Genomic DNA, 25246 nt, shown 5'->3' with positions numbered 1-25246 from the left:
AGTTTTCAAATCTTCTCTCTAGCAGCACAAAGAGTTTATAAAACTTATCTTAAAGGTGTCTTTCTGATAAGATCTTCTCTTAAACATTCTCTTCCTCCATTGAACCCAGTTTTATTCTTGAAAAGTTTCCACACTTCTTTTGAACCAGCACCCACAGCAGACATCAGTATCTTTCCTGGGCAATGTTTTTGTAACAGTCTCTTTGAAAAGGAGAGATTATGAATTGTAAGCCCTCCCTTGCTCTCCACCATGTCTAACTTTCCACAAGGATGGAGTCTAATTAAATACAAGCTCTGCCTTCACGCCTTAGGTAGCCTCAAATTAAGATTTAATTGTCATTTAATTTGCTGGTTTCTTCTCAAAGCATTCCAATGGGCAAATATAAACTGTTCTGCCTTGATGTGCATAGGCAGTTAAGATTTTATTTGCATAAAGGGTGTGAAGTATGGCTACTTTTCATTTCATTTGCTCCAAACTGATTACGCCAGAAAATAAAATTACCTTGACCAGATGGCTGTCTGACTTTATTATTTATTTTACATTTGTTTACTGGGAGAGCGACTGGGCACAGGTCCTTTTTCAGAGGAGGCCCAGGGAGAAAAGCTGACAATTTTGTATACATAAGACACTTTGATATACGTAAGAATAGTGCACAGTAGTATGACAGTACTTAACATCGTAAAATCTAAATACATTTACATGAAGTATCTAATTTCTGACTTATAGCAGTTGTTTATGTTCTAAATTGTGTCTAGTTGCATTTTTGTATACCATGCAGATTCAAAGTATCTCAAAGCTGAGGATGTAATACAAGTTGACATAAAAAGGTGGGATGAGGGGTTATTGAAAGTAGGAGAGAGAAGGGGAAAAAGGTACATTGGTGGGGTTAGCAATGTGCTGAGAGAGGGGGGAATTGGTTATAGAGCAGTAGGAAGTATAAAAAAAAACTAAGGGTTATCACAGTTACAGAGCCATGATTGCAGTAAGTAGTATTTTAAAGGCTTTTTTGAAGAAATCAATGGAAGTTGTGGCTGAGATGTTGGGGGAAGGTTGTTCCAGTGTTTGGCAATAGTGTTGTTATAGAAGGATATACCTCTGGCATTATTGGCTTTGGACACATCTAATAGGAGTTTCTGATTGAATCACAGGACCCTAGTTTTGGTACTTGGGTGTGGTAAGTTTTGTTTTGTTTATTGCTGTGCATCAGGTATTAAGACAATTCCAAGTAAACCAGTAGCCCATTCAACTACAATCATGGGATGTGTCTTTTGCATTTTCATGCTGTAATACCAGCTTCACTGCACAGTTTTGAAGACACTGTGTAAGCTGGATGTGATAGCAAGGTATAGGTCTTCTTTTGGGGCCACCGTATTCCAAATTATTCTATAGAATAGAACATGCCATCATTAAGGTTGCATAAAGAATTCTCTTGGACTTTTATTTTTACATCTTAGGCTTTTCCTTAGGCAAACTAGATCTGGTTAAATGATGAGCCTTATGGAAGTTGGGAAAGGAGGTTGAGCTTTGGACAATCTTAAGCTGAATCAGTGCTGCCATTCATAACTACTTGGTGGACACGCATGGGTCATGAAGATTTATCATTAAATTGCATAACTTGTTTTGTTTCATTTTGTTTTACTATGAGATGTTCTTCATCTCACATTGCTGCAGTCCTTACATATGGGTAGTCCGCTGTCCTCGGTCGGCCCGAATACCAAAGTATTAGGCTGACGTCGGTCATGGGCGCTCAGATCTGACATCATAGCGTCAGGGTATAAAAGCGCATGACCGACGTCATATCCTCAGTCTTTTTTGCCGCATGGTCCGATGCAGAAGCAGCGTTGCAAGTGCCGTTCGGCGTTCTGAAATTTTCGTATTCTGAGTTTCAGACCGAAACCAAGTTGGGCTAAGTACCCCGTTGGGGAATATTTTTGTTTTTTCTTGCCTCAGTTAATTCCGGATGTCAGAAAAAGTGAATAATTGTATTTCTTGTGGGAAACAGATACCGCATAGGGATTATCACTCTCTTTGCATTCCTTGTTTGGGACCGGACCACGACGTAGTCGGGTGTCGGTTTTGTGCTAGGTTTAATAAGCGCACTATAAAAAGAAGGTTAGATTGTGCCAGGTTAGTCTTTGGTAAGCGGTGTAATTATAATATGCCGTCGGATCCTCCGACGCCCGCTTCCACGAAGAAGCACAAAGACAAATCCTTGAAACCTAGACAGGTTGATTCGTCCGTTTCGGATGCCGGTCCTGCAGAAGCTACAGTGGAGCAGGTGGATCCGGCTGAAGTTTCTGTTGAGTCTCAGGGGGAAACTTTGATTTTGCAGGATGTGGCCTCACAGGAGTCAGGTCAAGCTGAAGGGGCCTCTCAGGTTACTGTTCTCCCTTCTATGCCTAAGGTGGTTAGGCCTTCTGCTACTATTTCTAAGGCTTCTTCTAAGGGCAGGTCTGTTTTGCCTTCCTCTGGTGTCCCTCCAGGTACTTCAGGGTCTGTGCCTAAAAAGCACATGCTTAAAATGGCAGAAGATTGGATTACTTTAATTAGAGGTTCTATGCCCCCTCCTGATAAGAGGCCCAGGGTGGAGCCAGAGTTGGAAAGCTTGGATCAGGCCTCAGACGACTCAGACTCTTCTGCTGAAGATATTCAAGATTTTCCCCCTTATTCGGATTCCGATGCAGAGGATTCCACTCCTTCTGCTTCTCCTCCAGAGGATTTTTCGTTTTCAGAAACTCTGCATTCCATGAGGGAGCATTTTAAGTGGGAAGGACAGGATTTCTCTGATTCACGAAAGAGGCTTAGGGAATTCTTGTTTTTACCACAGCATAGACCCTTGGCTATGCCTCCTGTTTTGGATGTTGTTCAAGATGTTTTCTCGGAGGCTTCCCTTAATCCAGATTCTTTGCCTCCTGCGCCAGTTAAACCGGACAGGTATTACAGGGTGCCTGAGGCTCATAAATATCTGTATAAGAGTCCTAGGGCGGACCCAGAAACTATTAGTCAGGGGCCTAAGGGTGTTAGAGCTTCTGTTATAAAGAATCCGGTTCCTCTAGATAAGGAAGCTAGAGCTTTGGATAGATGGGGTAAGAAGGTTTATACCTCTTCTACTTTAGCAATGAGGGCTTTAAATTGCCAGTTTCATATGTTGAAGTATCAGAATTTCCTCCTTTCTCAGCTAAAATCTAAAGTGGATGCTTTGGCAGAGGGCATAGAGTGTAAAGAATTGCAGGATTTAGTACATGTCTCTGAACAGGTGGGTAAGCATTCTTTGCAGTGTGGTTTTGATGCTGTACAGGCCTCTTCTAGGGTGGCTGCCACTGGATCAGTTCTTCGTAGGCACGCCTGGCTTAAGGATCAGAATTTGTCCGAGCATGTTAAATCTAGAATTCTGGATGCCCCTTTACAGTCTGAAGTTTTGTTTGGTCCCCCTGTGGAGTCGGTTTTGAAGAAAATGGAAGACAAGGCTAAGTCTATGCAGACTGTTAAAGATTTTTTGCAGGTGCAACCTCCAAAGTTTAGTAGAAATTGGCCTACTAAGGGGTGGACCTACCCTTCTTCTGATTCTCAGTCTAGGGGTAGATCTAGACGTGGCAGGGGCAGAGCTCACAGTACATTCAGGCCTAGAACTTGGAGTTCACCTGCACAATCTACAGGTGAGGGCAGAGGCCAGTCCTTTCGTAAACAGGCCCAATGACCTGCATTTTCAGCTGCCAGATTCTTCTTCCCTGGCAGCTCCTTTGGGAGGAAAATTAGCACTCTTCAAGCAAAACTGGCTTTTAGTCACCCAGGACAAATGGGTATTGGACATTATAAACCGAGGCTACAAGTTCTATTTCCATACACTGCCTCCTTTCAAAGGCATGCCAGACGTTCCTCCTCGGCAAAGGATAGAGGCTCACAAGCAGATTTCGTTACTTCTTCAAATAGGAGCTATACAGCCAGTTCCTCTGTCAGAAGTGGGACTAGGATTTTATTCTCGCCTGTTTCTAGTACCAAAGAAAGGGAACACGTGGAGACCAATTCTGGATTTATCTATCCTCAACACTTATCTGGACATTCCAAAGTTCAAAATGCTGACGTTACAACAGCTTTTACCTCTGTTGGGAAAAGATCACTGGATGGTATCTCTGGATCTCACAGAGGCTTATCTTCATGTTCCTATCAGGCCCAGTTGCAGGAGGTACCTGCGTTTTCGGGCTGGAAATTTACATTATCAGTTCTCTGCATTGCCCTTTGGCTTATCTACTGCGCCCAGAGTGTTCACAAAGGTTCTGGCTCCAGTGATAGCCTTTTACAGGTTAAAAGGAATACAGATTTATCCTTATTTGGACGATTGCCTGATTATTGCACAACACAAAGAAGAACTTCTGCATCATCTACAGTATGTGATGGTAGTGTTAAGATGCCTAGGGTATTCTGTGAACAAAACAAAGTCCAGTCTAGTACCCTCTCAGGACATGTGCTTTCTGGATGTAAGACTGAATACAGCTTCCCAAATGGCCTTTTTGACCCCGGACAAACAAAGAAGCCTTTCTCTTTATTTCCATCAAATGTCTCTACAGTCCAGGCTGACTGCAAAGACAGTCCTTCAAGCCTTGGGGTTCATGGCATCTTGTATTCTGGTGCTTCCCAATGCCAAACTGCATATGAGGAAGCTTCAATGGTATCTCAAAAATGTATGGACACAACACTGCCAAGATCTAGACACTGTCATTCAGATAATACCTTGCATTCAGAAAGAATTTTTGTGGTGGGCTCAGGAATGTCACCTAAACAAGGGACTCTCTGTGACCCGACCAGAGGCGAGTCAGATTCTAACGACAGATGCCTCGGACAAGGCTTGGGGAGCACACCTCAATGGAAAATGGGTGCAAGACACGTGGCCTGTCAGACTTCAACATTTGCATATCAACTTGAAGGAGATGTTAGCAGTCCAATTTGCATTGATGGCTTTCAAGGATTTACTTCACCCAGGACAGGTGTTGATTCAAACAGACAACACTACTGTCATGTGGTACATCAACAAGCAAGGGGGAACCCATTCGTACCCTCTTTGCAGGCAAGCGATGATTTTGTGGGAGACTGCTCTCAGTTTACACCTCAATCTTCAGGCAAGGTTTCTACCAGGAGCACAGAACTCCTTAGCGGATGTGTTGAGCAGACAAATTGTGGATCCTCACGAGTGGAAACTGGATCCTCATGTGTTTCAAAAGTTGACAGTGTTATGGGGACTCCAGACATAGATCTGTTCGCTTCTCCACTAAATTACCAGTTGCCAAAGTTTTGCAAATGTTTCATCCCACAGCTTGGAAGGTGGATGCTCTATCATTCAGTTGGAGCAATCTTCATGTCTATGCCTTTCCACCTCTGCCTCTCATTCCCAAGGTACTCCTGAAGGCCAGAATAGACAAGCCATCCATGATTCTGATGGCGCCGGATTGGCCTCGACAGCACTGGTACCCACTACTGAGGAGTTTGGTACGGGAGCCTCCATGGCCTCTGCCTTTGATTCCGCATCTTTTGTCTCAGGAGGGCAATCACTTCCTCAATGTCAAGATTCAGTCTCTGCATCTCACAGCCTGGCATATTCTGTTTTAGACCCTGGAGGGTCTCAGCTTCCACAACAAGTTTTGAATGTTATTTTGGAGGCCGGAAGGCCTAGTACAAGGAAAGTTTACGTTGATAAATGGAGGAGATTTTTTCTTTGGAGCAAAGCGAAGGACTTTGATGTTTCCAAGCCTGATTTCAGTGTTTCTCTTCAATATCTTACTGAGTTATTGGACAAGGGTTTGTCTTTCTCCTCGATAAAGGTTCATGCTGCAGCCATTTCTGCTCACTATGACTGTGACCCTCCTTTATTTTCCCATCCTTTGTTTAAGCAATTTCTTAGAGGGGCAAAGAACATAAGACCCCCACGTAGAGCTCCTACTCCTGCTTGGGATCTCAATTTTGTGTTGGAAAAGCTTACTCTACAACCTTTTGAGCCTGCAGCTACTGCCGAGTTAAAGTATTTATCATGGAAGACTGCTTTTTTGTTGGCCATTACCTCTGCAAGAAGGGTTTCTGAATTACAGGCCCTTATGGCAGTGGAACCTTTCCTGATTTTTCATAAGGATAGGGTATCTTTGCGTACTAATCCTTCCTTTATGCCTAAAGTGGTTTCTAGTGTGGCCTTGAACCAAACTATTCATTTGCCTACTTTTTATGCAAACCCTCAAAATAAAGGGGAGAAGATTTTGCATACTTTGGATATTCACAGGCAGTTACGTTATTATTTGAGCAGAACCAAGGGGCTCAGGCAGTCTCAGCAGTTGTTTGTTTCTTTTGCTTTGGGTTCTCAGGGAAAACCTGTTTCAAAACAAACTATTTCTAAATGGATTGGGTTTTGTATTTCTTTCAGTTATTCCCATCATGGTAAGGAGATTCCGGCTGGAATCAGACCTCATTCCACTAGAGCTACTGCCACTTCTACTGCCTTTCTAAGGGGGGTAGCTACAAAAGATATTTTGGAAGCAGCCACTTGGAGTTCAGTACATACCTTTTCCAAGCATTACCACCTTCCTCTTTATTCTAAGTCTAGGGCTGGATTTGCCACTGCAATATTACAGGGCATTTTAGCAGCCCCTAATGCTTTATGATTTTGCCATCCTCCCTTTACCTCTGCTTTGGGATTCTACCCATATGTAAGGACTGCAGCAATGTGAGATGAAGAACATAGTACAGTTTTGTACCTACCATAAATGTAGATGTTCGAAGATCCACATTGCTGCAGTCCAATTTACCCTCCCTCCTTCCCCTCTGTAGTTTGGCATGGTTATATGGTTTGGGTGATGGTTGTTGTTGGGCATGTTTTCGGGAGGTATCCTGTTTTTGGGCTGTCGCCTTTCTTTTTAGGGCCTTCTGACATCTGGGGCAAGAAAAGACTGAGGATATGACGTCGGTCATGCGCTTTTATACCCTGACGCTATGATGTCAGATCTGAGCGCCCATGACCGACGTCAGCCTAATACTTTGGTATTCGGGCCGACCGAGGACAGCGGACTACCCATATGTAAGGACTGCAGCAATGTAGATCTTCGAACATCTACATTTATGGTAGGTACAAAACTGTACTTTTTGTCTTATTCTCACTCATTTTTTCCATTGTCTAGTATTTTTGCTGTTCTTCTCTAGTTTGTGCTTGTTTTTTTTCCCCACATTTTTTCATATTCTGCTGTGCAATAGCAGAGCACTATAAAATGCCTTTTTCATTTTGTTAAGCTACATTTTAATGTTGGCTTTCTCTTAAAGGACTCTTCTCCAGACGTAAATTGCTTTAATTTTTGTGTATATCCCTCATTTGCCTGGTTAAGTTATTTATGTGTCTGCCTCTTAACAAAAAAATGACTTCCTCACCTCATAGTTAGGTATGGTTATTCAGTATTGCTGTATTCGTTATTGCTTTACATATTCTTTGTGTCGTCCCATCTCTGTCTCCCTACACTTGTCTTTTCATTCTTCTGTTTAGATGATTCGTTTCCTCCTGCACTAAATGCTTTGACCTTTTGACAGTAGAACGTCCTTACTTTTTTCAGTATCTTTTCTTTTGGTTTGTGTATTGTTCCAAAGTGAAGTTTTAAATGTATGATCTGATGCTATCCATGTCATTATCCATCCCGGATGGGTCTTAGATCCAACCTCAGATCCAAGCCGGCAACTGATGATCAGATCCAGAGCTCAGGCTCCACCCCTTCCCATAATCCCCTGCTGACCTGTAATCCTCAGATCTTGTTTGCACTGAATGCATAGGACATGATCCGGGCTCGAGTTTCCTAGTGTTAGAGATAAGTAACTTCTTTTTCTATTTTGAGTGAGTGAAAGTGATATTTCACCTTCTATCTTAGTTTTCCTCTCCTCCTAGGGTGCTTTTTTTCCTCCTTTTCTTAGTTTCGGGTTTCTTCCTGCCTCCCCCCCCCTTCTGATATTTAAAAAAAAAAAAAAACTTCTCTCTTTTTAATTCCTTTTATCTAGTGTATGTGTTGCGTGTGCAATGGCTGTTAACCTTCAGGTTTTAAAAGGTGCTCCTCGTGTGGTCAGAAAATGCCTCATTCCAGCTAACACGAGGAGCGTGTTTACTGTTTGGGAGAGCCTCACCTGGAGGTTGAATGCAACATTTGTGCCACATTCAACCCCAGGGCTCTTATGGAGCGTAGAAATAAGTTACTGTTAAAAGGGTTAGCTCAGGGAAGTCTACTGGCTTCAGACTCTCCCTCTAAAGCTGCTCAGGACCCTAAGAAGAGACCTCCCCTTCCCTCAAACGGGTCTTCTCCTGTTTCTAAAAAGCCTTGGCTCTCGGATCGCAGATTCCCGGATCAGAGCCCAGCCTCTATAGCTTTGGATACGGGCTCTTCTGCTCCGAGAACCTCAGATCAATTTTTCTGATTCAAGGCCTTGGCACATTGGAGGTCTTCGGATCTGACTCAGTGCAAGTCTTCACTGGATATGTCCCATTTGTCAGATCCATCCAGTGTGCCGGCTAAGGTGTTGGATCCTCCCAGGGCTTCGGATCCAGTTATGGTGGATCTGATAGTCATTGACAGTTCCCCCCTCTAGGTCTAAGAGATCAGATCCAATGCATCGGAGTCGGTCCCCCTCCCGGAATCGTAGGGTATTGGCAGGATCTCCAGCAAAGTCGGGTCATTCTTCAACTTCTTCCAGGTCCTCCAGAAGTTTGCTACCCACAAATGTGGATAGGATGATGAGTTTCCTCAAGGCCCAAATCAAGTTGGGCTTGTTGCCGTCCCCAGCTCAGATGCCTAAGGGACCTTCTCCATCTACGGGACTTCACTCTCCTCTTCCGACCCACCTGGGTTTTGAACATCAGGATCAGGGCATTCCTTGTGAGAGGCCGACGGTGTCTGGTATCCCTCCCCTCTTGACACTGTCAGGGTCCCTGGCAAGCTCTGTTCTGCTGCCCTCAGAACATGCTGCACCTTGGCCCCATGATGTTGATGCTAACTCCCTGGGGGTGGGGTCTGATCCAGAATTTTCAAACCATTCTCTTCCCTTGGGGGCTTTGGTTCTGGACAGCTTGTGGCTGATATCGTCAGGGAGCTTTGGTGCTGCATCGGGGTCCCTTCTCCCTCCCTAGGTGGCTGCAAGCCGCTGAGGAGGAGAGGGGATCCTTGTCTAGACTGTCAGCCTTCTAGGTGGTAGAGAGGACCTTCTCCAGGCTGGCAGTTACCTCTCCTTCTCTGGGTCCTCCACTGCCGCTCTTTGGTTTGGGTGCTGAGGCCTCCTCATCCTTTCAGCATCAGCCCTCCCGTGAGTGCCTTCAGGTGGGCACTGCCCCATTTAGGATCCTTGTTTCTTCCGAATCCTCCCCAGAGCCCACCGTGGAGGAATCCCCTTAGAAGAGAACGTATAAGAAGAGACACTAGGACTCCTCCAGAGAATCCCTCATGGAAGACATGGATTTCAAGGAGGGAGACTGGTCCCCCAGACTACCATCCGAGGAGGTATCCTTTGGGGACATCCTTGAAATTCTTTAGGAAAAAGGCGATTGGTCTTCCCAAACCCTGTCTACTGAGGAATCCGTGTTCTTGAAGGTGTTCGGGTCGGGCCCCTCCTCTACCTGGGTATCCCCCCCCCCCGATGACGAACTTGTAGAACTTGGGCACCAGTGCACAAGAAAGCCGACAGATTACTCAGTCCTCCCAAAGATAAGGCCTTCTGGAGTAAGGGCATCCCCGTTGATGCCACTGTAGTGGCCGCTGCAACTAAGAAGGAGCTGGCGGAACAGAGCTCCTCGGTACATCCCTCAAATAGGGAGGCTCTGGCGATAGACCGCTTTGGAAAATGCTTGTTTGTCTCAGCTACATTCAGACTGAGAGCAACCAGCTATATGGCACACCTTACCCAGCTTCAGAGGGATTTGGTATCAGAACTCACCACTTCCTTACAGAGTTGTCGTCCCTGGGAAGTCTTAAACTCGTCTCTCCTAAGCTGGCTACTCTGACTTCCTTATCTAATACTTCAATGAGGCTGATCTCTAATGTGGCAGAGGCCACCTCTCGAATGGCGAGCACCGGCATTGCCATTCAACAGCATGCCTGGCTTTGCCTTTGTGGGTTTGCGGAATTCTTTGAGGTGTCTTTTACTAACATCCCTTTTGATGGTTCCACCTTCTTTGATCTGTCTGTCAAGGAACTTTGTCCCGCAGTGATCAGGAGGGTAAGACTCTGTCCGTGGTAGGAATCAAGTCTTTTACTCCCCAGCTTTACTTTTTCAAGTTTTGGAAGGGGAATAAGAAGCTTTGGTTTCACAGGACTCTTTCTGCCTTCCAGGATGCTCCCCAAGAATCCTCTTCCACAGGCCATGACAGGGTATTCAGTGGTAGCCGCCAGTGCCATAGGAGCAGAGGGGGTCTGCAAAATCAGGGCTCTTGAGAACCTTTTCATAGAAGCTCTTTCAGTAATGCTGAAGCTCTGCCTGACTGTCCTGCCCTGAAAGCAATAGGAGGATGATTTTCCCTTCACCCAGTAGCCTGGACACGTCTCAGCTCTGATCAGTGGGTGTTAAAAATTATGCCTAGGGGTTACTTCATTAATTTCTGTCAGTCCTTCCGGTTCTAAAATCTCTCTCGGACACTCCACCCCACCAAAGGGAGTTGGCCTATCTCGAGGTCCAAGACCTTCTTCAAAAAAGAACCATCCAAGAGGTCCCAATAGGACATTGAGGGTCTGTAATTTACTCCTGCTTCTTTTTGGTGCCAAAAAAGACAGGGGACCTACGCCCGATATTGGATCTCTGTGAGCTGAACCTGTCAGTCAAGAAGTCCAAGTTCCGAATGGTCACTATCCAGTCCATTCTGCCTCTGTTGCGAAAGGATGTTTGGATGTGTTGTGTGGATCTCAAGGATGCGTACTATCATATCAAAATTGACAGGCTCTCCAGAAGACTATTTGCACTTTCAGTTAGGGGCCAGTCGCTACCAGTTCAGAGCCTTGCTGTTTGGTCGCACTACACCCTCCATGGTGTTCACCAAATGCATGGCAGTGGTGGCAGCTCATCTCCGGCTGCAAGGATTCCAGGTCTTCCCGTACCTGGATGATTGACTCTTTATGGCACCCACGAGGCATTGACTTCTAATGGCCACCAGTTATGCCCTCAACCTTTTTCAGCATCTAGGCATTGCAGTCAATTTGCCCAAGTCCAATCTTTCTCCATGCCAAAACTTAGAGTTCATTGGAGTCCAATTGGACACAGTGTTCGAGACTGCAGCACTATGCTTACAGCTCATTTGAGATCATGTATCTCACTTGTTAGGGCTAGAGCACACATCAGTTCTTATGATTCTTCAGGCATTAGGCTCAGTGGCGGCTGCCATCCAGTTAGTGCCATATGCCAGGTATCACATGTGGGTGCTTCAGTGAACCCTGGCAGTCCAGTAGTTTGCTCAAGTTCATCCCATGTCCATGAGTGTCAGGAGTGGTCAGGTGTGCAGAAATCATCTCAGTGGCTTCAGTCGTAAGACCTACTTCTAGGCAGGCCATTTTATCTTCCCCCTCCCAAGGCCAGAGTGAACACATGCCTCCCTGTTGGGGGGGGGGGGCATTTCCAGGGCATGACACTTCAAGGCATGTGGTCCCCCAAAGAGACCAGATTGTACATAAATGATTTGGAGATGAGAGTGCTCCTAACATTGCAAACCTTTCAGGAGTGCCTCCCTCTGGGGACCATAGCATTTTAAACAGAAAACATGGTGGTGGTTTGGTACATCAACAAACAAGGGGGAACACGATCTTATCACCTGTGCAGATAGGCCATGACAGTGTGTGAATGGGCAATGTCTTCCAGGCACTTTCTTCTTGCAACTCACATTCTTGGCAGCTCCAACATACTGGCCAACAAACTCAGCAGGTCTGTCTTGACTCTCCACGAGTGGTCCGTGACTCCATCAGTGGCATATCAGATATTCAGTCATTGGGGTCATGCATGCTGCAGTCTCTTCGCCTCCCCCAGTCAGCCACAAATGCAGCAACTACTTTGCCCTGATCCCCCCCGACTGGAGGGTTACCCAGGGACGCTTTGGTTCACAGTTGGCTGTCGGGACTTCTCTATGCTTATACTCCTGCTCCTCCAATTTCCAAGGTCTTACAGAAAGCTTGCCACCTGTAGACCCCTCTCATTGGCCCCTTTAGCCTCATCAGATGTGGTTCTCCCTTCTTCGGTCTCATCCGAAATATCCTCCCTGGATATTGGCTTCCACTTCCCAGCCTCCAGACTCTTGGTCTAACCGCTTGGTTCCTCCACTTCCAGTGATCCTTTTGCAGTCCTGGTTCCCCTCTCCGATGAGCTGCATTATAGTGCATTCCAGTAAATGGAAAAGACTTATTTGGGCCAGACAATGTAATTTGGATCCTTTTTCAGCCCCGATTCCTGATATTTTGCAGATGTTCTTCATTCCACATTGCTGCAGTCCTAACTATTGGGTAGTCCGCTGTCCAGTCGGCCCGAATACCAAAGTATATGGCTGACGTCGGTCACGGCGCATTAGACTGACGTCAGTACGTCAGGGTACTAATGCGCATGACCGACGTCATATCCTCAGTCTTTTTTGCCGCATGGTCCGATGCAGAAGCAATTTTGCGAGTGCAGGTTGGCGTTCTGAAAGTTTCTGAAGTCAGAGTTTCAGACCGAATCAAAGTTGGCTAAGTACCCGTTGGGAATATTTTGTTTTTCTTGCCTCAGTATTTAACCGGATGTCAGAAAAAGTGAATAACTGTATTTCTTGTGGGAAACAGATACCTCATAGGGATTACCATACTTTGTGTATACCTTGTTTAGGGCCTGAGCACGACGTTGTTGGATGCCGCTCTTGTGCTAGATTTAACAAACGCACTATTAAGAGAAGGTTAGACTGTGCCAGGTTAGTGTTTGGGAAGCGTTGTAATTATAAAATGTCGTCGGATGCTCCGACGCCCGCTTCAGCCAAAAAGCGCAAGGACAAAGCAGCGAAGCCTAGAGGGGAAGAACCGACAGTCCCGGACGTCGGTTCTTTAGAGGGCTCAGTGGAGCCGCAGGTTCTGCCAGGAGTTTCTTTGGAGTCTCAGGGAGAAACTGTATTGTTGCAGGATGTGTCCTCTCAGGAAGTAGGCCAGGCTGAAGGGGCTTCTCAGGTGGCTGTTCTTCCTTCTATTCCTAAGGTGGTTAGGGCCTCGCCTTCTGTTGCCAAGGCTTCTTTAAGAGGCAGGCCTACTTTAGCTTCTGTGGGGGTTTCTCCTAGTGTTTCAGGGTCTTTGCCTAAGAAGCATATGCTAAAAATGGCAGAGGATTTGATTACTATGATTAGAGGTTCTATGCCCCCTCCTGATAAGAGGCCTAGGGTGGAACCTGAGTTTGAGAGTTTTGAGCAATGTTCGGAGGCTTCTGAGTCTTCTGTTGAGGACTTGCAGGAGTATCCTCCTTATTCTGATTCTGATGTGGATGATTCTACTCCTTCAGCTTCGCCTCCTGAGGATTTTTCTTTTTCAGAGACCCTGCATTCCATGAGGGAGCATTTTAAATGGGAAGGTCAAGATTTCTCTGATTCCAGGAAGAGGCTTAAAGAATTCTTGTTTTTACCCCAGCATAGGCCTTTAGCTATACCTCCTGTTCTGAATGTTGTAGAAGATGTTTTTGCAGAGGCTTCACTAAATCCTGATTCTTTGCCTCCTGCCCCAGTTAAACCGGATAGGTACTATAGGGTGCCTGAAGCCCATAAGTATCTTTTTAAGAGTCCAAGGGCGGACCCAGAAACTGTCTCTCAGGGGCCTAAAGGTGTGAAGGCTTCTGTGGTTAAAAATCCTGTTCCTCCTGATAAAGAGGCAAGGGCTTTGGATAGATGGGGAAAGAAAGTGTACACTTCTTCCACTTTAGCCATGAGGGCGTTGAATTGTCAGTTTCATATGTTAAAATATCAGAATTATCTCCTTTCACAATTGAAGTCTAAGGTGGGTGCTCTGGCTGAAGGTATTGAGTGTAAAGAGCTGCAGGATTTAGTTCATGTTTCTGAACAAGTGGGAAAGCATTCTTTGCAGTGTGGTTTTGATGCTGTGCAGGCCTCCTCGAGGGTGGCTGCCACTGGTTCTGTTCTTCGTAGACACGCCTGGTTGAGAGATCAGAACTTAGCTGAGCATGTTAAGACAAGGATTTTGGATGCTCCTTTACAGTCTGATGTGTTGTTTGGTTCGCCTGTGGAAGCAGTTTTAAAGAAAATGGAAGACAAGGCTAAGTCTATGCAAACTGTTAAGGATTTTTTGCAGGTGCAGCCTCCGAAGTTTAGTAGAAATTGGCCTACTAAGGGGTGGACTTATCCTGCTTATGATTCCCAGTCTAGGGGTAGGTCTAGACGTGGTAGGGGCAGAGCTCAAGGTTCTTTTAGGCCTAGGACAGGGAGTTCACCTGCTCAGACTTCTGGTGAGGGCAGGGGTCAGTCCTTTCGTAAGCAGACCCAATGACCTGCCTTTTCAGCTGCCAGTACATTCTAGCCTGGCGGCACCTCTAGGAGGAAGACTGTCTCTTTTCAAAGAAAATTGGGATTTAATTACCCAAGACAAATGGGTTCTGGATATCATTCACCACGGTTACAGGTTTTATTTCCATACCTTGCCTCCTTTCAAAGGCATGCCAGACATTCCTCCTCTACAAAGAACAGAGGCTCGCAAACAAATTTCTCTGTTACTCCAAATAGGAGCCATTCAGTCAGTTCCTGTGCCAGAAAGGGGCCTAGGATTTTATTCTCGCCTGTTCCTGGTACCAAAGAAGGGGAACACGTGGAGACCAATTTTGGATTTATCTATCCTCAACACTTATCTGGACATTCCAAAGTTCAAAATGTTGACGTTACAACAGCTTTTACCTCTGCTGGGCAAAGATCACTGGATGGTAACTTTAGATCTCAAGGAAGCTTACCTTCATGTGCCTATAAGACTAAGTTGCAGAAAGTATCTGCGTTTTCGAGCTGGAAATTCTCATTATCAGTTCTCTGCATTGCCCTTTGGCTTATCTACTGCCCAGAGTATTCACAAAGGTTCTGGCTCCAGTGATAGCTTACTTCAGGCTAAAAGGAATTCAAATCTATCCTTACTTGGACGACTGCCTGATTCTGGCTCAAGAAAAGGAAGACCTTCTACAGCATTTGGAATATGTCATAGCAGTGCTAAGATGCCTAGGGTATTCTGTGAACGAAATAAAGTCCAGTCTAGTACCCTCTCAAGACATGTGCTTTCTGGGTGTGAGACTGAATACAGCAGCCCAGATGGCCTTTTAACCCCGGACAAACAAAAGAATCTTTCCAGTTACTTCCATCAATTATCTCTTCAGTCCGGGCTGACTGCAAGGACAGTCCTTCAAGCCTTAGGGTTCATGGCATCTTGTATTCTGGTGCTTCCCAATGCCAAACTGCATATGAGGAAGCTACAATGGTATCTCAAAAATCTATGGCCACAGCACTGCCAGGACTTGGACACTGTCATTCAAATAATACCTTGCATTCAAAAGGAATTTTTGTGGTGGGCTCAGGAATGTCACCTAAACAAGGGACTCTCTGTGACCCGGCCAGAGGCAAGTCAGATTCTAACGACAGCTGCCTCAGACATTGCTTGGGGAGCTCATCTAGAAGGAAAGTGGATACAAGACAAGTGGCCTGCCAGACTACAGCATCTACATATCAACATGAAAGAGATGTTAGCAGTCCAGTTTGCATTAATGGCTTTCAAGGAGTTACTTCTTCCAGGGCAGGTGTTGATTCTAACAGACAACACAACTGTCATGTGGTACATCAACAAACAAGGGGGAACACATTCTTACCCATTGTGCAGGCAAGCAATGATTTTATGGGAGACTGCGCTCAGCTTGCAATTAACTCTTCAGGCAAGGTTTCTGCCGGGAGCACAGAACTCCTTAGCAGATGTGTTAAGCAGACAAATCATGGATCCCCACGAGTGGAAACTGGATCTTCATGTATTTCAAAAATTGACAGTGTCATGGGGAACTCCAGACATAGATCTGTTCGCTTCTCCACTAAACCACCAGCTGCCAATGTTTTGCACGAAGGGATTTCATCACACAGCTTGGAAAGTGGATGCTCTTTCTTTCAGTTGGTAAAATCTTCATGTGTATGCTTTTCCACCTCTGCCTCTTCTCCCAAAGGTGCTTCTAAAGGTCAGACAAGACAAGCCAAGGATGATTTTAATAGCTCCAGATTGGCCTCGGCAGCACTGGTACCCATTACTGAGGAGTCTGGTAAGGAAGCCTCCATGGCCTTTACCCTTGATTCCACACCTATTGTCTCAGAGGGACGGTCATCTGCCCAATGTCAAGCTTCAAACTCTTCATCTAACAGCCTGGCATATTCTGTTTTGAAAGACAGCAGGTCTCAACTTCCTCAACAAGTTTTAAATGTGATTATGGAAGCAAGAAGACCTAGTACAAGGAAAGTGTACGCAGAAAAATGGAAGAGATTTTTATTTTGGACTGCAGCAAAGAATTTGGTGATTTCGGAGCCTAATTTGAGTGTGGCTCTTCAATATCTTACTGAGTTATTGGACAAAGGTTTGTCTTTCTCTTCCATTAAGATTCATGCTGCAGCAATTTCAGCTCACTATGATTGTGACCCACCATTGTTTTCACATCCTTTGTTCAAGCAATTTCTTAGGGGGGCAAAGAATATAAGACCCCCACGTAGAGCTCCTACTCCTGCTTGGGATCTCAATTTTGTGTTGGAGAAACTTACTCTACAACCTTTTGAGCCTGCAGCTACTGCTGACTTGAAATACTTGTCTTGGAAGACTGCTTTTTTGTTGGCCATTACTTCTGCAAGAAGGGTTTCTGAGTTACAGGCCCTTATGGCGGTTGAGCTTTTTTTGATTTTTCATAAGGATAGGGTATCATTACGTACTAATCCTTCCTTTATGCCTAAGGTGGTTTCTAGTGTGGCTTTAAACCAAACTATTCATTTGCCTACTTTTTATGCAGATCCCCAAAATAAAGGGGAAAAGATTTTGCACACTTTAGATGTACACAGGCAATTGCGTTATTATTTAAGCAGGACTAAGGATTTTAGACAGTCTCAGCAGTTGTTTGTTTCTTTTGCTTTGAGTTCGCAGGGCAAGCCTGTGTCAAAACAAACTATTTCTAGGTGGATTGGGTTTTGCATTGCATTTTGTTATTCCCATCATGGCAAAGAGATTCCAGCGGGGATTAGGCCTCATTCCACTAGGGCTACTGCCACTTCAACAGCATTTCTAAGGGGGGTGGCAACTAAGGATATTTTGGAGGCAGCTACTTGGAGTTCAGTGCATACTTTCTCTAAGCATTACCACCTTCCTCTCTACTCTAAGTCTAGGGCTGGTTTTGCCACAGCTATTTTGCAAGGCATGTTATCAGCTCCTGCTTCCTTATGATTTGCCAGCCTCCCTTACCTCTGCTTTGGGATTCTACCCAATAGTTAGGACTGCAGCAATGTGGAATGAAGAACATAGTACAGTTTTGTACCTACCATAAATGTAGATGTTCGAGGATCCACATTGCTGCAGTCCAATTTACCCTCCCTCCTTCCCCTCTGTGTTTAGGGGTGGTTGTGTAGGTGAGTTATATTCTGGTACCTTTGTATATATTGTATATATTTTTGGTGCAGGTATTTTGGTGTGTTTTGGTTTTGGCCTTGTCTTTTTAGGGTCTTCTGACATCTGGGGCAAGAAAAGACTGAGGATATGACGTCGGTCATGCGCATTAGTACCCTGACGTACTGACGTCAGTCTAATGCGCCGTGACCGACGTCAGCCATATACTTTGGTATTCGGGCCGACTGGACAGCGGACTACCCAATAGTTAGGACTGCAGCAATGTGGATCCTCGAACATCTACATTTATGGTAGGTACAAAACTGTACTTTCTGGCTTCTCTCTTTCAGGAAGATGATAGTTTCTCCACGATTAAGCTCCAGTTGGTGGCCATCTCTAATTTCCATTTGAATGAGGATCCTACTTTTTCTTCTAAACTATGCAAAGACTTTCTCAAAGGGGTCTTTCTTCTTAGACTGCTTATCAAAGATCCTTCCCTACTGTGGGATTTAACCCTGGTGTTGTAGTCCTTGACACAGAAGCCCTTTGAACTAGCTGCGTCTTGTGATTTTAAGTTTCTGTCTTGGAAGATGGCATTCTTAGTGGCCATTATTTCTGCCAAGAGAGTTTCTGAGTTACAGGGGCTTAGCATTAAGCCCCCTTTTATGGTCTTCCACAAGGATATGGTATCCCTCAGGACAAATCCTTTGTTTGTTCCGAAGGTGGTTGAGGCTAGCTTCTGAAGCCAGTCTATCCCAGCTACCAGTTTCGTCCCTAATTATTCTAATAAAGTGGAATATACTTTACATTGCTTAGACGTCCGTATGCAACTACATTTTTATCTTAAGGACTAAGAAACGGACCAGCTTTTCGTGGCCTTTTCTCAGAACAGAAAAGGTCTGGCAGTTTCTAAGGTAACTATTTCCAGATGGATTGCTAGCTGTATTTCCTATATTTTGGAGCTGTCCAGACCAGTTAAAGCCCACTCTACTAGGTCTGTGGCTATGTCTTCGGCTTTCTTGGCTAAACTTTCTTTGGATGAGATTTGTACTGCTGCTTCTTGGTCTAATCCCCACACTTATGTTTTGCACTATACGTTGTACTTAGTGTCTAGGAACAGGGCTTCCTTTGGATACTTTGTGCTCTGGCATATCCTTCCCTGAGGCCACCCAGGGTTCATAGTAGCTGGGGACTCTTGACCCATCCTTGATAAATAATGGCATGGATAGCATCAAACAGAGAGTTATGTACTTACCATAACTTGGAATCTGTGCTATCCCGTGTCATTTTTTATTACTTTGCTGCCCTCCTTCCCCCTTCCTTCTGGGGATCTAGTAGAGCTAGAGTGATGTTTTTCCTTGGGAAATAGTTTAGTCTCCTAGGCAGGTGATGCTGCCTTTTCTTTATTCAGCAAACTCAATCTGGGGGTTGCAGGTCAGCAGGGGATTATGGGAAAGGGAGGAGGTTTAGCTCTGGATCTATCCATCAGTTGCTGGCTAGAATCCGAGGTCGGATCCAAGACCCGTCAGTGATGAATAATGACACTAGATAGCAGAGATTCCAAGTTATGGTAAGTACAGAAATCTTTTTGTATTCTCTGTGCCCTTTTGAATGGATGCAGACCATATTGCTAGTACAGACCTGCATTATTCAGGTAGACTTTTATTTCTTATTCCCTGATCATCTTTATCAGTATTAGCTTCCAATCTACTAGATGCTTTTTAATGTGTATATATTGTTCATTTCCCTTCTAGTGCTATCGGCTGTGTTTTACTTTCACTTTTGCTTCCTTTGAAACTTTCTGCTATGTATTGATCTGTATCTGAATTTTACTCTGAATTTACTTTAAATTTACTCACTCACTCACGCTCTCTTTACTTGAAAAGTTGTACGTCTCTTTCCATTTCATTGTTATGCAGCTACTTTTATCTCTCAGGCTTTGGCTGAAGTGAGTCCGCTACCTTGCCCTTGCCATCAAACATAGATTAGTACTCTAGAACATATCCTGAAAGAACTGTTTAACAGCCATTGTGTTGCACTGTTTATTTCACATCTTGTTACTGGGCTCTTGCTCTTATGCGTTATATACTTGTTTTTCTGTGGCTTAGTATGTTTTTATGAATTTGTATTTGAGGATGATAAAAGGTTGATATGTGTGTGTGTGTGTGTGTGTGTGTGTGTGTGTGTGTGTGTATATATATATATATATATATATATATATATATATATATATATATATATATATATATATATATATATATATATATATATATATATATATATATATATATATATATATATATATATATATATATATATATATATATATATATATATATATATATATATATATATATATATATATATATATATATATATATATATATATATATATATATATATATATATATATATATATATATATATATATATATATATATATATATATATATATATATAGCATGCATATTCTGTTTACTGAATTTGTGTTTCTTATTTTCCTCTGTATTCACTAGGTATCCCAGAAGTGCGAGAATAATAAGGAAAGTATAAAGAAAGGCGAAACGCGTTGCAGGTACAGAAGCTGTACATATACATTCTTCAGACATGTCTGTTAGTCCCTGCTACTTTGTGCTGTCATTGAGAATGCTGGCACTTACTTATAACGTAGTCTTAAGTTGGTTTCATACACTCCTGGAGAAGTTTGGGTGTTATTATTCACTGACTGATATGAAAGTTGTTTTTTTTTTGAGACGTGCAATGCTAAAGGAATTTTCATCTGTCATAAAGTAACAAAACAGATCACATAGTGTAAAAGGAAGCTGTAGAGAGACAACTCTATAGAAAAACTAAGAAATTAATTGTAACATAAACATAAATATAAAACAAGTGAAGATACCCCAAGGTCCAATTGAAAGGTAGTCATTTAATGGCCAATATATCAGACTGATGAAAATAATTGCTTGAAATTGAAATTAATCGGCAGTTAAGTTACAGAAAAAATCAGTTTTATTCCATTTCTAGGTTAACCAAATAGCATCCATTTTCAAGGGTTCCAGCAAATGAAATAAGTCCATATCTCGGGTGGTGGTGTTCTTATTTCTGATGATTTTCACGATGACTTTGCAATTTTTCAAGGTGATGAAGGACATAGTCCTTTTGATTTTCCATAAGACTTTATTGTAGCAAAATAAACTTTTAAATAAATATAATAGAATGCATATCAAACAGTAGATGTCTGTACTACAAATGTATCTTAGAAATCACATTACTGTGATTTTACACAATTTATAAACCAGACTGTATAGCAGTTTTACAAATAAAATAATAAACAGTTGTCTTATATTTTGTATCAATGCTTCTGCTGTTTGAACATTCTTACAAAACTGGTCTCCCTGTTTATACAGATGGACATTCTTAATTTGGATAGATTTAATGTAATGACATTATTAAAGCAGCATTCTTTGCATTATTAAAAGAAAACTTTCAATCAAATAAGCATATTCACATTGATGTGATTTTATCCAAATTATACATAAAACTACATACAAGAAAATAAAACTAATACTGATAACAGCCAATCAAGGGTGTAATTTTTTTTCAGGTTATGTCTACAGCTGTCTAAATTAGTGTCATAAATAACAGGTGCATAGCTTGCAAAACAGTAAATTTAATAGAAGGAACAGCTGAAAATAATATATGTGTTTGGGGCAACATACTGAAAGTATTTGTTCATCTTTTTAAATGCCAAATGGATTGGAGACAGAAAAATAAGAGTCTGTCAAACTGCAAAATAGAACTGCCTAGCTACATCCCTGCAGCTTATGGCTCATTTAAAATAGTTAACACCTTTAATGTTCTCATATCCGCATAACCCTGTGATTCTGTACAGGTCTGTTGTGATGATTTAATTATCCATATCTCCCTTTTAATTTACAAAATTAGACTTAAAAAACAGAATGGATACAGCCATGTAGTATATCAAAGCTATTGCAATGCAAAGGTGTATATTCTGTATTTCTATAGATTAAAATGTGACATTGAGATGACCTGATCATAACATAGCTTGTGACCTGTTTAGGTAATTATACATCTTTCTTCATCACTGACCATATTTTTACAACAGGAGAAACTGTTCGTAGGTTAAACATGAAATATTTGCCTCTTCTGCTTACTGAACACAAGTGATACATTTGCCTTAAATTAACATTAAACAAACATCCAAGCTTTTGTTTACAGTACATGAGAAAATACCCAAGTTTACACATGTCAGAAAAAAATGGCCTTCTGGCCTGGAATTTGAGCGAGATACAAAAACTAACCCATTTTGGTCATTGTACATCTTAGTGGGAGAGGAGATCATGAGCATATTTTTAATTTAATATAATAAATATCAAATGTAAAAGAGCATGATTCTTCATGTTTGAGCACTGTTCTGGCCACCTGAGAGAAAACTGTGTGTCTGTTAGTTCATCTCTTTCTATCATCGACTTCAACTGCATCTAGAATCCAGTTCTTCTTAAGCAGGTACCTCATTTCTAAGGTGCAAAAACTGTAACACGTGGTGTGAAATGATGCTTATTTAAAAATATAGGATAATGAACATTTGGTAGTGAGCTGAGATTGTATATTCCATTATTGCATATAGTAGGAAATGTGATAAAGTGATGTGGTAAACTGAACACCAAGAATGAGAATTACTAGGGACACTTGCAGAGAAAGTAATAAGCATAGTCAGTGTCCAGAGGAGGGTAGAACTGGATTATAAGAAGGCTTAACAAGCAATTAGAAAAGTGAATGATTGAAAGGAAGTGAACTAGTGGAACTGCTATGTATTTATTTTGTTCATTTATTTACTGACATTATATTATGTTTATTTATTTACTGACATTATATTACTGGGAAAGCCCAACCGGATAGGAACCCATAGTGGAGGTCTGGGGAGAAAAACTCCAAAGTATTATAAAACATTTTAAAAATAATTTTACAGTCATTAAAGTAATACAGAAAAAATGCATTTTAAATAATTATACCAAATTAGACGTACTATGAAAACATTGGTTAAGAATATATGCTAGTTATATGACAATGATGTAGCCAGTTTATAGAGAAATTAAAGGTAAGTTAGTATAATACAAACAGGAATTGCAATACAAAGTGAGAGAAAATCAGGGTTTATGGTATATTTAGAAAAAAAGCCAGGGGAGGTAAATTGATAGAAGCAAGGAAGTGAGTGAAGAAGGGAGAGTAAGGAGATGTAAGGTATGAACAGGTATTTGTTTATACTTAGGGATATAACTTATCCTGGTGTTGAACAAGAATAGAGACAGTGTTTGGCTAGGAAGTCTTTCAGAATGGTTTTGAAGGATGAGAGGATAGAGATAAGGGGGTTCCAAGCCTTAGCAACGTGGTATGAGTACAGACAGTGCCCAGCAGATTTGATAGGTTTGTGGACAGACAGGAGTTTTTGGTCATTGGGTCATAATGACTGTCTGGAAACATAGTTGTGTAGAGTGTTATTCAGTGCTGGACAAGCAGATGGATTCTGGGTAATTTTATTGGTGGTAAGAATTTGTCTGTGTGTGTGTGTGTGTTAGTTGATGGGGTAGTTCTAACCAGTGTAGACTTTTCAGTGCTGTACAGTGGTGAGTTCTGAAAGGGGTATTTGCTACAAGTTTAGCAACTTTGTTATACCATTGTTAATGTTTTGATTTTTGTGAAATATGGAGGTTAGTAAGGATGGAAATGCCACAAAAAAAAGTGTGTGCGCGTGCGTGTTGGGGGGGGGGGGATAAGTAGTGACAAGTGCAGCTTTAGTTGTGTCAGTGAGAAAGCTTCTGGCTCTATAAAGCACCCCTAGTTTTTGATGAGTTTTTCTTGTGCAGTTATACGCAGGTCAAGTTTAAGATTATCACACACAGTTAACCCTGAATATTTGCTATGAGAAGTGACTTCAGTGGTTCTGTTATCAAGAAAGGACTTTATTTTTTTTTTTTTAATGGGAGAGGGATTTTGGGGAGAAAAAGTAGTAGTTTAAACATGGGTTTTGAGTTACAAAGCCAAGTTTCAGTTGCAGTTAAAGCTTCCCAAGTAATTTTTTGGAGGTGTGCCAGTTTGTCAGATGTGTAAATGAGTGTGGAGTCATCTGCATACAGAATTTGGGAGGCCTATTGTGTGGATGTGTGGAGAGTGTTGGTGAAAATGTTAGAGGAGGGGAACCAAAGACAGAGATTTGTGATACATTGGTGATGACAAGGAAGTAGTCAGGAGTGCCATTTTACTGACTGATACCTGTTGAATAGGTAGCATTTGAACCATAAAAGGGTGGGCTGAGAGAGACCTAATGGGGAAATTTGAACTGTAAGTTTGTTGTGGCAAACTGTGTTGAAGTCTAGAAATAAGGAGGAGACTGGTTGCTGTTCTGTATCTGTACTGGCAGCATCTATATAGGTAGAAGTGCAGTTGTTACTATTATGGGAAGGACAGAAGCCATGTTGTGTAGGAGTTTTTCCTGCAGGAGACAGTTTAGCAGTTGTTTTTGAATACATTTTTTCAAGTATTTTGGAGAAGGGTATAAGACTGCTATAGGTCTGAAGTTAGCAACATCTTGTTGAATTTCATTTGTGCATGGGCGTAATGTTTGGCTTTTTCCAGAGAGAGGGAATGCGGGATTCCTGGATTGAGACAGGCAATGCTATCATCTGCTATGTTAAGGAACTCGCTTGGAAGGTTATCCGCTGAAGTAGAGCATGGTTTGAGTTTGAGTAGTCTGGTGTAGTTGATATCCTTCATAAGGATTATTGCTGCAGGATTCACATACCCTTACTGGTAAACCTGCCACAGAATGATATTTTTCTTTGACCATTTTTATTCAGCAGCCTGTCATCCTCAAGCACACAAAGTTGCCATATTGAATTATGGTTGTTAGGGGGTGGCTGGATATAAAAAGAGCAGCTTTTGTATAGTTTTTGTTTTTTACTTGAATTGAATTATTCTAATTAGATTTCATATGCTACCAAGTCATTGTATATACTGTCTTAGTGTACCCCCCCAAAACATAATTTTTAGTATCTTCTTTTTGTCTCTATGAGAAGAGCAGTGTCTCTGTGAGAAGAGCAGTGTAACATGTTTGATGTTATGTGGTCCTATCTCGTCTACATTAATTACTGATGGGTTCGGAGCCGACAATCAGCTCCGACTTGGACGACTATTTTCTAGCATGAAGTCTCTGATTGGCTGGGCTAACTGGTATCCCAGGATGCATCTTTCCCAAACCCCCAGATCTCGTTTGCCGCTCATTGAGTTAGGAAGTGGTCTCGAGCTTGGCTGTGGCTAAGTACCTTTTTTGACTAAAACTTTCTAAAGTTTTTATACCTTTCTGTGAAACAAAAGCTATTTTCATAGCTATATTGTGTTTGTGTGTGTTTTGGGCTTGTTGCAGTTTTGTGGAGAGTGTGTGTGGTTTCCCTTGTGTTTGGCGGGCTAGGCCCGTTAAATTTAGAGGGACCTAGTCCTCTCCTTCGTCTTATCAGTGTTTCTCTCGTCGATTCCTAGGAGTGTTTAAATTACAGTTCCTATAGTGTATCCCGCCTTCCTATTGTTGTGTTGAGTGTTTGTAATTTGTTGGACATGTCTAAAGAGCAAAAGGAGCATAAACC

General features: G+C 42.5%; 1 protein-coding gene across 1 annotated transcript in view; it reads left to right on the top strand.

The window, feature by feature from the left end:
• Positions 1-25246, top strand: part of LOC122792730 — a 1288351-nt gene that overhangs the window by 1234267 nt on the left and 28838 nt on the right. Inside the window, exon 10 of the mRNA XM_044060312.1 lies at positions 20105-20163. Coding sequence (XP_043916247.1) covers positions 20105-20163 — 59 coding nt within the window. The remainder of the gene's footprint in view (positions 1-20104; positions 20164-25246) is intronic.

This window comes from Protopterus annectens, chromosome 2.part0 (assembly GCF_019279795.1).
Source record: "Protopterus annectens isolate FY-2018-M chromosome 2.part0, PAN1.0, whole genome shotgun sequence".
NCBI classification, from domain to species: Eukaryota; Metazoa; Chordata; order Ceratodontiformes; family Protopteridae; genus Protopterus; species Protopterus annectens.
Note: the sequence above shows the minus strand (reverse complement) of the source record. Positions and strands in the feature narration are given on the sequence as shown.